The sequence below is a fragment of the Sapajus apella genome, unplaced genomic scaffold (genome assembly GCF_009761245.1).
Source record: "Sapajus apella isolate SASKATOON/1434 unplaced genomic scaffold, GSC_monkey_1.0 scaffold38, whole genome shotgun sequence".
Lineage (NCBI taxonomy): Eukaryota > Metazoa > Chordata > Mammalia > Primates > Cebidae > Sapajus > Sapajus apella.
Window position 1 is genome coordinate 21397249 of NW_022436978.1, and position 11672 is coordinate 21408920.

General features: G+C 44.7%; 1 protein-coding gene and 1 pseudogene across 1 annotated transcript in view; one reads left to right on the forward strand and one right to left on the reverse strand.

Moving 5' to 3' along the window:
• Window positions 1–11672, reverse strand: part of USP13 (ubiquitin specific peptidase 13) — an 88302-nt gene that overhangs the window by 16704 nt on the left and 59926 nt on the right. The window contains exons 8-13 of the mRNA XM_032298586.1: window positions 8739–8823; window positions 7886–8146; window positions 5471–5593; window positions 3938–3964; window positions 2865–3008; window positions 330–496 (exon numbers count right to left, since the gene is read on the reverse strand). Of these exons, the coding sequence (XP_032154477.1) occupies window positions 330–496; window positions 2865–3008; window positions 3938–3964; window positions 5471–5593; window positions 7886–8146; window positions 8739–8823 (807 nt within the window). The remainder of the gene's footprint in view (window positions 1–329; window positions 497–2864; window positions 3009–3937; window positions 3965–5470; window positions 5594–7885; window positions 8147–8738; window positions 8824–11672) is intronic.
• LOC116565055 lies at window positions 9168–9285 on the forward strand (annotated as a pseudogene).

Below are 11672 nucleotides of genomic sequence, written 5' to 3' on the forward strand. Positions count from 1 at the left end.
ACACATACACACGTGCACACACACACTCAGACACATACACATTCACACACACTGACACATACATTCACTCACACACTCATACACACACATACACTGACACACACACATACACACACACATACACATTCACACACTGATACACATACACACATTCACCCACACACACACATACCTGCACACACACTCATACACACACACTCAAAACACACATTCACACACTGACACATACATTCACTCACTCATACACACTCATACACGCACACACACATACACTGACACATACACACTCACGTGCACACACACACTCATGCACACAGTCTCATGCTCACCGTTGCTCGCAGTGCCTGGATAGCCTGATTTCGCTGAAATCCCATGGAGGTGATGATAGCCACGATTTCCTCTGGGGGCTGGTTATCCAATCCAGAAGCACCAAAAACAGAGGCTCCGGCAGAAGCCGCCCCTCCGTAACCAGGCATGGTCAGCGGTTCAGCAAAATCTGAGGACGAGAACCACACTCAAGTCTTTTCCTTTTTTCTTTTTTGTACTGAAACAAACAATACTAACAAGAAAAAACATGATTCTACAAATTTAGAATAATCAAGACAGTCTGGGACAGGCGCAGTGGCTCCCACCTGTCAACCCAGCACTTTGGGAGGCCGAGGCGGGCAGATCAGCTGAGGTCAGGAGTTGGAGACCAGCCTGGCCAACATGGCAAAACTCTGTCTCTATTAAAAATACAAAAATTAGCAGGGCGTGGTGGTGCATGCCTGTCATCCAGTTACTCAGGAGGCTGAAGCACAGGAATCACTTGAACCCCAGAGGTGGAGGTTGCAGAGCCAGTGAGCCGAGATCGCACCCCTGCCTGGGCAAAAGAGCAAGGCTCTGTCTTAAAAAAAAAAAAAAAAAAAAAGTCTGGTGTTGGTATAAAGACAGACATACATATCAATTAAATAGAACTGAGATTCCAGAAATAAAACCATATACCTGTGGTTAACCGATTTTCAACAAGACCATTCAGTGGGGAAAGGACATTATTTTCCACAAATGATGCTGTGACAACTGGATATCCACATACAAAAGAATGAAGTCAGGACTCGCCTGACATCACACACACAATTAACCCAAAGTGGACCATTGACCTGAATGCGGGAGCTAAAACCATGATCACCGTAGAAGAAAACACAGGAGTAAATCTTTTTGCCATTGGATTAGGCAATGGTTCCTTATTTACAATACAAAAAACACAAGTGATAAAAGAAAAAAGTTTTTAAAAATTGTTTTAATTTTTTGTGCCTCAAAGGATCCCATCAGGAAAGTGAAAAAACACCAGAATGGGGGAAATTACCAATCATAAATCTCATAGAAACTTGCATCCAGAATATGAAAAGAACTCTTGAACCCAACAATAAAAGGATAACCTCATTAGAAATGGATGAAGAATTTGAATAGACACATCTCCAAACGAGACATACAGTCAGTAAACACATGCAAAAAGAGTCAAGGTCGTAGTCATTAGGAAAACGCAAACCAAAACCACAAGACACCACCTCACACACACTGGGATGGGTATGCTAAAAAAATGTAATAATAAGGGTTAGGCCGACACAGAGAAACTGGAACTCACATTCCTTACTGGTGGAAATGTCAAACGGTTCAGCCACTATGTAAAACAGTTTGGTAGTTCCTCAAAAAGTTAAATGTGGAGTTACCGTATGACACAGCAATTCCACTCAAGAGAAGTAAAAATAAATGTCCATCCACACAAAAACTTGTACAAAAATGTTTAGAGCAGCATTGTTCATAAAAGCCAAAAAATGTAAATAACCCAAATGTCAAGCTGATAAAGATTAATAAAATGTAGTATATCCATATGATAGACTATTATTATTTTTTTATTATTAACAGAGTCTTGCTCTGTTGCCCAGGCTGGAGGGCAGTAGTGCAATCTCAGCTCGTCTCCTGGGCTCAAGCAATTCTCCCGCCACAGCCTCCCAAATAGCTGGGACTCCAGGCGCCTGCCCCCATCCCCAGCCAATTTTTGCATTTTTAACAGAGATGGAGTTTCACCATGTTGAGTGGGCAGGTCTTGAACTCCTGATCTCAAGTGATCCACCTGCCTCAGCCTCCCAAAGTGCAGGGATTACAGGTGTGAGCCTTCACACCCAGCCCACAGACTATATTATTTTACCATAAAAAGGAAGTACTGACACATGCGACAAATGGATGAATCTTGAAAACATTACACTGTGATAGAAACCATACACAAAAGAGCTCATATATATGACTCCATTCATGTGAAATGTCCCAAACAGGCAGATCCCTTGATCTAGAAAACAGATTCCTGGTTGCCAGGGCCTGAGGTGAGTGGGAAAATGGGGAGTGACTGCTCATACACGAGATTTCTTTTGGAGGGTACAAAATGTGCTAAAATCAGATAGTGGTCATGGCTTAGACAGTGGTGTGAATTTACTAAAAACCACTGGAATGTACACTGTAAATGAATATATGCATTATAGCCTAAAAAAGTAGATAAAAGAAAAAGCTAACTAAACAGCCTCCATTTCTTCATGCCCAGGCTTTCATTCAAGTTCTCGGCATTTCTTGGAAGCATACCCCAAATCTTTCTATTGGTCTTTTTGCCACTGACTTACACACTTTAAAGGGTGAATTATATCTCAATAAAGCTGTTATTTTTTTAAAAAAGAAGAAAGACAAAGACTAGCTTTCTCCTCCCGTTGCAGCCGATGAGGAACTGTAAAGTCATTTTCTAGGGATACATCCACAGGGGCCATGGAAGGACCAGGACATAGCATCACTGAGGGTCATGTCAGGCTCCAAAGCCATTCCGTTTTCCCGCCACCTACCTGGCTCTTCCATGTGAACAATGATCCAGTTGAAGGCCACCTCGGCGCCCATATTTCCAGTGAAGTACACAGCCTTGCGACACGCTTCCAGGGGGAAACCCATCTCGGCCAGCTGCATCACTGACGACTCGTCAATGTCTGATGCTACAGAGCACAACAGGACAGTCTCGTGTGAAAAAGGAAACGCTATTGCTTCTTGTCCTAGCTGCTCATCACGCGCTCATCCACACACTACCCAAAGAAAGTGCTATTTTCTTGGGTGTAATTAACGGTTTCACTTTGTTCAGTTTTGTTGTAAGCCACCCAAATATTAAGCTATTTGGGCTAACTTTATGTGTTCGACCCAAATAGGACCCAGGTTAATTACCTGGACAATCCAATCTGGGAAAACACTAAATCTCCCCATAGAAAATTAGACAAAAACAATTCCCAGAACGATTTCAGAGCATCCTCAAAACCTCTCCGCAGCCTCTCCTACGCCTGAAACTTGAAGAGAAAGCACTGTCTACAGCCGATAAAGCCTGTTCCTTAAGCCTCGCAGAAAGTTACTGCAGGCCTTTACATCTGTCTGGCAATCGTAGGACGCAATCAGCACCGGGAGCTGCAGCGTCCAAATGTTAGGTATAGACGGAAAAAGCTCCTTGTTTAATTATGTAAGTTTAAAACATTGAGAGACAGATTTACAAAGTAACTTGGGCTCAGACAGAGAGAGCTTTGTTTTCTTTTGTTGAGAACATAGAGATACTGGTAGAGATGTGTGTGAATCTGTGCGTACATACGGATACACACACACACACACACAGCTCTCAAATTACACCAAAAGAGGAGAAAAACTGGAATGGCGGGCCAAGATTCTGACGCAGGGCTGCTTAGCCTCATGCTGATGGTCACCCTCCTGAGCCCCGCAGGCCACCTGATCAGCAAGTCACTGACTAGCGGACAGAGAACCATTCCCACCCGGGAAAAGCAGCACATAGAGACATACAGAACAGTGGCTCTGTACTGAACTCTCACACACAGGTGCATCAGAGTAATACCAATAAGACTTGAGAAACATTTTTAAAGATACATACGGTCTATCAGTTGGTTCATCAGACGATCTGGAAATGAAGGGAGAGGACAGAAAGTGAGAAGAGTTTTAGACAAAGAAAACCTGCTGATCCAGGGTACCCCCATGCCCTCCCCACCCCTGGGGAGCCACACATGGCTGTCAATCCTGCAACCCCACACAGCCCGCCCCAGCCTCAGTCAGGAGAGAAGGCAATCGCCTTCAGGCATTTAGGTTAGTTACAACATGCCGCTCCGATCGTTATCTGAACAAACTACTATTTCCCTACTATCTCCCTATTATTTCTTCTTGAAAAAAACATTTTTTTTTTTTTTTTGAGACAAGGTCTCACTCTGTCGCCCAGGCCAGAGGGTGGAGCAGCAATCGTGGCTCACTGCAGACTCAGCCTCCTGGGCTCAGGTGAGCCTCGTGACTCGGCCCCCTGAGTAGCTGGAACTACAGGCACATGTCACCAGTCACCATGCCTAGCTAATTCTTAATTTTTTTTATTTTTTGTAGAGATAGTATCTCACTATACTGACCAGGCCAGTTTCAAACTCCTGGGCTCAAGTGATCCTCCCACCTCAGCCTCCCAAAGTGCTGGGATTACAGGCATGCACCACTCTATCCAGCCACTCTCTCTATTTCTAAGAGCTTTATGTAACTGCAATCCAAAGGTTCTTTGGATTATGAGCATCAGAGAGAGCCGGGGCAGCACTAATAAGCCATCTTGTATTTATCTGATGCCCGTGCTGATCCTTCCTCAACCCCTTTAATGAACCACCTGAACTCCGTGACCCAGAACGTCCCTTCTCTAACTCTTTCTCCATAATTTAGCATCTGACCCAACATCGGAGAACATACACAGACGTCTGTCTGAACCTGTCTTGCTCCTTCTAGACCCACCTTACGCTTCCTTTACACCTGATCATGGTCACCAACAACACTGACTATTTCCCTGACGGAAACCCTTTAGGAGAGGGTCCCAGAGTGCTAGGTCATTGCGAGTTAATTTACCTGAGTAACTCACCAGGTGAGCGAACAAAGCCAGAATGAAACTGAGTCAATCAGGATAACTGAGCTAACACTTAAACCAAGATTTTTCTGACACGTTTTTGAACCCACAAAGGTGAGGCAACTATTCCTGGCATGTCTTTTTCCACAAAAAAGTTATGTATTCTGAACAATGACCAGGGACAGGGCCACAAAGTCAAAGAGAAACTCAAACCTCTTCCTTTCTCCGAAGCAGTAACAGAGTTGGGGAGTTGAGATGCTGTCACGGTTTTTAAAACCAACTCACCCTGTTGAATTTCCCCTATAGGTTGTCCAAAGGTATTCCCAAGAATGCAATGACACAGCTTCCCAGACTGAGACCCTACAGAAAAACACTGTCCATTTCAACCACGCACGACGGGTCTGTGCCTGCTGCAGTGTCTATTCTACGTTTCCTACTGCAGCCCTGCCTCCCTTCTGTGTGCTGGTGGGGGTCACATCACAGGAAGGTGGCTAGAGGACACGGCGTGAGGGTGGGGCGTGTTCTCCTGGCAGGAGATGGTACCTTTGGAGTCATCGGGAATGACGATGGGGGGGCTGATGTCTGGAAGTTCCTCCTCTCCCGGCTGCAACCCCCTGGCTCGGAGGTGGTTGATGTCAAGCAGGTCTGGCATATCAATAGAAACATCTGCAAAAGCAGAGAGATTATACCCGCGGGGCTGTCCGCAGCCACCTTGTTATACCACCAGCATGGTGACTACGTGCACGCGTCTAGGCAGAGCTAAGGGGCGTTTTCAATTCCCTAGAATGTGTCTCTCGACCAGCAGACTCATGAAGACTGGTGGGGTCTCGGTGGGGAGCCCGGGGAGTACAGCGGGTGGCAGGACTTCACACCCAACGAGAGCACATCACTTAAGCCTGAGGTCACAAACTGACAGCCCAAAACCATGTGTGGCCCACACAATCTGTTCCATACTTTACAAGTGTTGACAACAAATTCTGATTTTTAAATCAGAAGATGTAAAAGTTAGATTTCCAGCTCATTTGGAAACGCGTAAAGCTGTTGCGTGTTCTCGCACAGCAACACCGTCTGGAGCTGGTCTTCGGGTTCTACCCCAGACAACGGGCAGTGCGAGTGGCACACACCCAGGGCCCTGTCGCCCCCCGAGCATCGTGTCTGCGCCGGTCTGATTCTCACGGCAGTTTTTCTAGCTCATCTCTTTATCCACAGTGGGAATACCCGAGCAAGGCCAAGATAGCTACGAGCTTCCTACACGCAGCCCCTTCTTTCACTTTGATTATGAATCACCCCGTCCTTGTTAGGCATTTGGGTTTGCAATCCCATGTGATGATGCGACTCATTCTCAGATCATGATGGTGCTGTGGATAGTCTATGGTTTGAATAACAATGAAGTTTTAAGGAAATTAACTGACTCTCACGTGTAGTATCTCTACCGTGCATTTGTTAACTTCTTGGCTTCACTGTTGTGTAGACTTATTCAAATACAAAATTTCTCAGACTAATACCTTGTCAAGATGAGTATACTAATGAAAACTGGGTCCAAATGTTGGTATAAGGTACATCTTTTGGGCTAGTAAACAACCTGAAAATACTGTCCCCAAAATCAGTTATGAGGCAAGGTCCATAAATCCTATTTTAAAACAACAACCCGAAGAACAAAGCTTAATTTAAAAAGCGAATTTAAATTTCAGGGCGTAGCAAAACCAAACATAAAAGCTGACCAAGAAAATCAACACAGCTGTTCCTTCAGAGAGAAATTCAGGTTCATTAAATAAAACGTTGAGGTTCCTTAAAATTCAGCAAGTCAATGAAATCTGATTCAAATTTTATATTCCTTTACAGAAATTCCAAGGACAAAGAAAATAAGCAAACCATGTCCAAGGCGGTTCAAAGCCTTCAGAGCAAGACAGTTTTTTTCTCTCGGGTACTTTCCAGGTCCCTGGAAGAGAAGCTGAGTGGTCAGCCTCCTGCCCTCTGCCCTCTGCCCTCTGCCCTCCGCTGCTCTCGAAACTGTTCTGCCAGGAAGAGGGATGCCTCCTGCAGGAGCATGACAGCTGGCACAGTTTCGCGTGGCAAACAAGTGTAACGTTAGTGCTGAAGGTCTCCAGGAAGTCACTCCAGCCTATCCCCTTCAGACAAGTGCTGAATCAGTGTAAGACTGAGTTGGGTTTTTTTCTTAGGTACTTAAAAACATAAAAACTTTAAAAGACTGGCAGATAATCCAGAGTGCTTGCTTGAGAAACAGTACATTCTTCCACATCGCTGAGGACAACCTAGTAAAGCTCTTTGTATTGGATCATAATGCTGGAGAAAGGCTTTTACACACTGTCTGGAAAACTAACCTCCAGCAATGGTCAGGAACCTCTAAAATTAGCACAAAGAAAGTCTAATGAAGCCAAAATCACATCCTTTATTTTAACTGTCTGATGCAACTGACTTTTTCTATTTTATCATTAATAGCGTGTGTGACGTTAGTGAATGTCATTAGCCACGCCTGCCTGCTCACAGGCAGAGGAGAGAGCTTCTTCAGCTGCTGGCTGTCCAAAGCGCGGTCTGTGGACCAGCGGCACCAGCAGCACGTGGGAGCTTGTGAGAAACACAGAATTGCAGGCCCACCCCAGACCTGCCTAATCTGCTTCTGCATTTCACCAAGATCCCAGGTAATTCATATGCATGGTAAAGTTTGGAAAGTGCTGTTTTCCTGACAACGTGAGGATTCTGTTTACACTCTTAGAATCCGGTGATTCCGGAAGCCACCGTAACTGGAGGGGTGGGTAAGCAGGTGGCAATGGCTGCCGTCAGGTCTTATCATATATCCCAGTTCAAAACAGAAAGGTGGGAGTGACGAAGAATGAAACGGAGCTGTCTGTGGCAGCGCCTGTGTGGGCTCTTTCACATGCCATGTTGTTTAAATGGCTCATTTGATGTTTTAAGCAAAAGCATGCAAAAGATACCTACCAAATTTTTTGGGAACCCAGTCAAGACCAAAAGTGAACTTCTTTATCTGCACTACCAAGTATTCAGGGAATGAGGCAAAGCGAGATGTTCTGGGAAACACAAGGGGACATGTCAATGAAACAAGGCAGTAAGAATTGTGAATACAGTTCAAAAAGCACATCAACTTTGTCTGAGGCACACCCGGCCATTCCAATGGCTGAACTGAGGAGGAGGAACACGCAAACACAGACACGTAAGTGGACACACACTCGCTCTCGCCTGCTCACTTGTCCTGGCCTTTTCATAAGAAAACGTTTAATGTAGAATGTTGTCCTTTAAGAATGCTTTTGGGGCCAGGCGCGTGGCTCACACCTGTAATCCCAGAACTTCGGAAGGCCGAGGTGGGCAGATCACCTGAGGTCAGGAGTTTGAGACCAGTATGGTCAACATGGCAAAACCCTGTCTCTACTAGAAATACAAAAATTAGCCAGGCATGGTGGGGCACGCCTGTAATCCCACCTATTCAGGAGGCTGAGGCAGGAGAACCATCTGAACACTAGAGGCGGAGGTTGCAGTGAGCCAAGATCGCACCACTGCACTCCAGGCTGGGCAACACAGCCAGACTCTGTCTCATAAAAAGAAAAAAAAAAAAATGCTTTTAGACCTGTTTCAAAATTGTTACTTTTACTTTGCTGTGGTGTTTTACATTTCTGAAAAGTGCTTTTTAGCCATTTATTTTTTCTGAAATCCTTTCTAAAATTGAGTATACATCTTTTTGACTGATGACATGCATGTGTTGTGTATACGCACATGCGGTTTGAAAAGCCTCCCGGGTGACACTTCCACCTCCCCCCACCTCCCCTTCCACACGCACAGAGCTGGCAGACGAAGTGCTGACGGAAACTCTGGTTGAGGCTGACTACTGGAAATGCCAGGGCCTCATTAAAATACTGCAGTTCCTAACCCAAAGCATAAAGCATGTTATAAATAAGTATCCAAAACATCTGAATCTGGGCCGTGAAGTTTAAAATTAATACACATCAGCAGTCTCTCGAATTGTCTTCAGACTTTCAGAAAGGCTCCGTGGCCTGGGCGTGGATTCGGTAATCTCACACCCAGACTGTTCAACTGGTACACCAGATTCAGACCTAGTTCCAGCTCACTCACTCCACACTTACCAGCTTGCTTTTAACAACCATTTCTATGTGTAATCAGTGGGGGTGTGGTGGGTACGCATAAAAAAGAAAATGAGCTGTTGGCAGGTATCACAGATGCCTTTTAAAATAAAAAATTCTAGAATATCGTCCACGGCCACACCACCCTGAATACGCCTGACCTCGCCTGATCTCGGAAGCTAAGCAGGGTCGGGCCTGGCTAGTACTTGGAGAGAGACTGCCTGGGAATACCGGGTGCTGTAGGCTTTAAATTCCAAAAATAAAAATAAAAAGATAAAATTCTAGAACATCTTCCCCACCCCACTTTTCAAATCTAAGGCATTGCCTTCTCCCAGAACTTCGAAAACAAATGCCAGTGTTTGCTGCCCCCTAGTGTCCGGGAAAAGGCACAACACAGGGACAGCACACGGGACAGAAGTCAGAAGACGAGGCTGTGGGCCTTTGAAAGGCCACTGCGTTCACTCCACATCTGGGCGTCCACGGAGCCCGATCCACCTACAAAATGCACTTGCTCATATCTGCCTGCCAGGCCGTGCAACGTTCAAGAAATGACGTGAACTCACCTGGCACCGTAGAAGGCATTGTGTATACCCAAGGAATTAGCATGATTACTTTGCCCTGGAAGACCTAGAAGCTATGAAGCCTTGGATGCTGAACTGAACTGTCACTGATCTGTATTTTGCCCCAGGCAAGTTATTTAAATTCTCTGTATCTCAAATTCTCCATTACAAAGTTGGCAGAAGAGTAAAGGCAATAATATAAAAGATGTTCAGAAAACAGGAGCTTTCTCATCCCAAGCAACTAATCTACTACTGGCCAGGCTCACTCTCCAGAAATTATATAGTACCTCTAATTAGGTTTTGCGATCTTCTGAGAACCGTAATAAACACCATTCTTATTTAAATGTCACCAAGTCCCCAACTGCACCAGAAAACAACCAACTCCATCTGGTATTAAAATTTTTTTTTTTTTTTTTGAGATGGAGTTTTGCTCTTATTGCCCAGGCTGGAGTGCAATGGTGTGATCTAGGCTCACTGCAACCTCCACCTCCTGGGTTCAAGCGATTCTCCTGCCTCACTCTCCCAAAATGCTGGGATTACAGGTGCCCACTACCATGCCTGGTTAATTTTTGTATTTTTAGTAGAGACAGGGTTTCTCCATGTTGGCCAGGCTGGGCTCAAACTCCCGACCTCAGGTGATCCACCCGCCTCAGCCTCCCCAGCCTCCCAAGGTGCTGGGATTACAGGTGTGAGCCACCGCACCCAGCCATGATATTTTAACTAATGTAAAAATGTTATTTTTCTGACCTCCTCTTCCTACCACATTAGCTTTAAATGTGGAAAATACGTAACAGTGAAATCAACCAAAAGACATCGGTGAATCAATAATTTCCAAAATATGACTCAGGACCCAAGACTTGAAGCTGCTCTGTGGTGTCGAGGTCAGATGTCAGCTGTGACGCCACAGTAGGGGTAGTGGAATAACTCAAGGTTGGGGCAGGGATAATTTAACACATCGCTGTGTCGTGGGTAACAGCCAACCTAAAAGCACCAGAAAGTAGATTTAAAGGTGTTCAAATTATATTTGCCCTGTCAGGCCAAACATTATTTGTCTTTGTAACCTCTATAGGGTCTCAAGTTGAAGCGCTCACATGTAGCAAACATTCAATACGTGTCTGTTCAAATCCATCTCCAAAGTTATGCTTTGTATTCATTTATTGCAGGTGGGGGGCATCAGGTAGTCACATCTAGCAAAGTTAAAAATTATGCTCAGCTTATTTTTTTATTCCTCAAATTAATTTCTGGAATTGAAATATCCTTGGAAATGATATGTTTTTAATAAAGACCATTAGAATGTAAATCATTCAAAGAGATCTAGATAGACAGCAAATTTGCTTGGAAGAGCTGTTAAGGGAATTAAATGAGTCAAGACATAAAGTGCTTAGAATAGGTCCCAGCAACAGCACTGTGGTGTCTGCTAACGACCTGTCGGCATTATTTAAAATATATTGACTGTTCACGAATTACAATTAAGGCAAAAATACAATAAAGATTTTGTTGAGAAAGAAATATAAACTATCCCTCTCCCTGACATTGTCAACTGTATTGAAAACCTAACTAAAAAAAAAAATCTTACCCCGTCTACTTGTTGAAAACATAATCATCAATCCACCTCACTCAAATTATATCATCAAAGACAAAAAATCTGGAAGCTAAACATAACGGAAATAACAGTTCCGTCCTGTATTTGCCCCGTGTGAGGCCCTTTATATGGCTTATCTCCCTTAATCCTTACCCCAGCCCCGTAAAGAAAGTGCCATTATTATCCCTACTTTGTAGACAGGGAAGCCGGAGCTGATGGCGAGGTCACCTAGCCCAGGTTGCACACCAGCAAGTTCTAGACGGGGCGTTCGAACACGGGGCGTCCGCCTGGAGTCTGTGCTGTACAACCCCACACCAGGGTTTTTTCTTTATAAATGATGGTGGGTAAGTAAAAACCTCTCCCTCTCAACTCTTCATCTGTGAGCTGTCTGAGGGCAGGAGTTAGGTCTGGATCAACCCATTGCCTAGAATATGCTAAGTGAGCAATAATATTTGCTGGGTGAATGACCCTTCCAAGCACTAACATTCTTC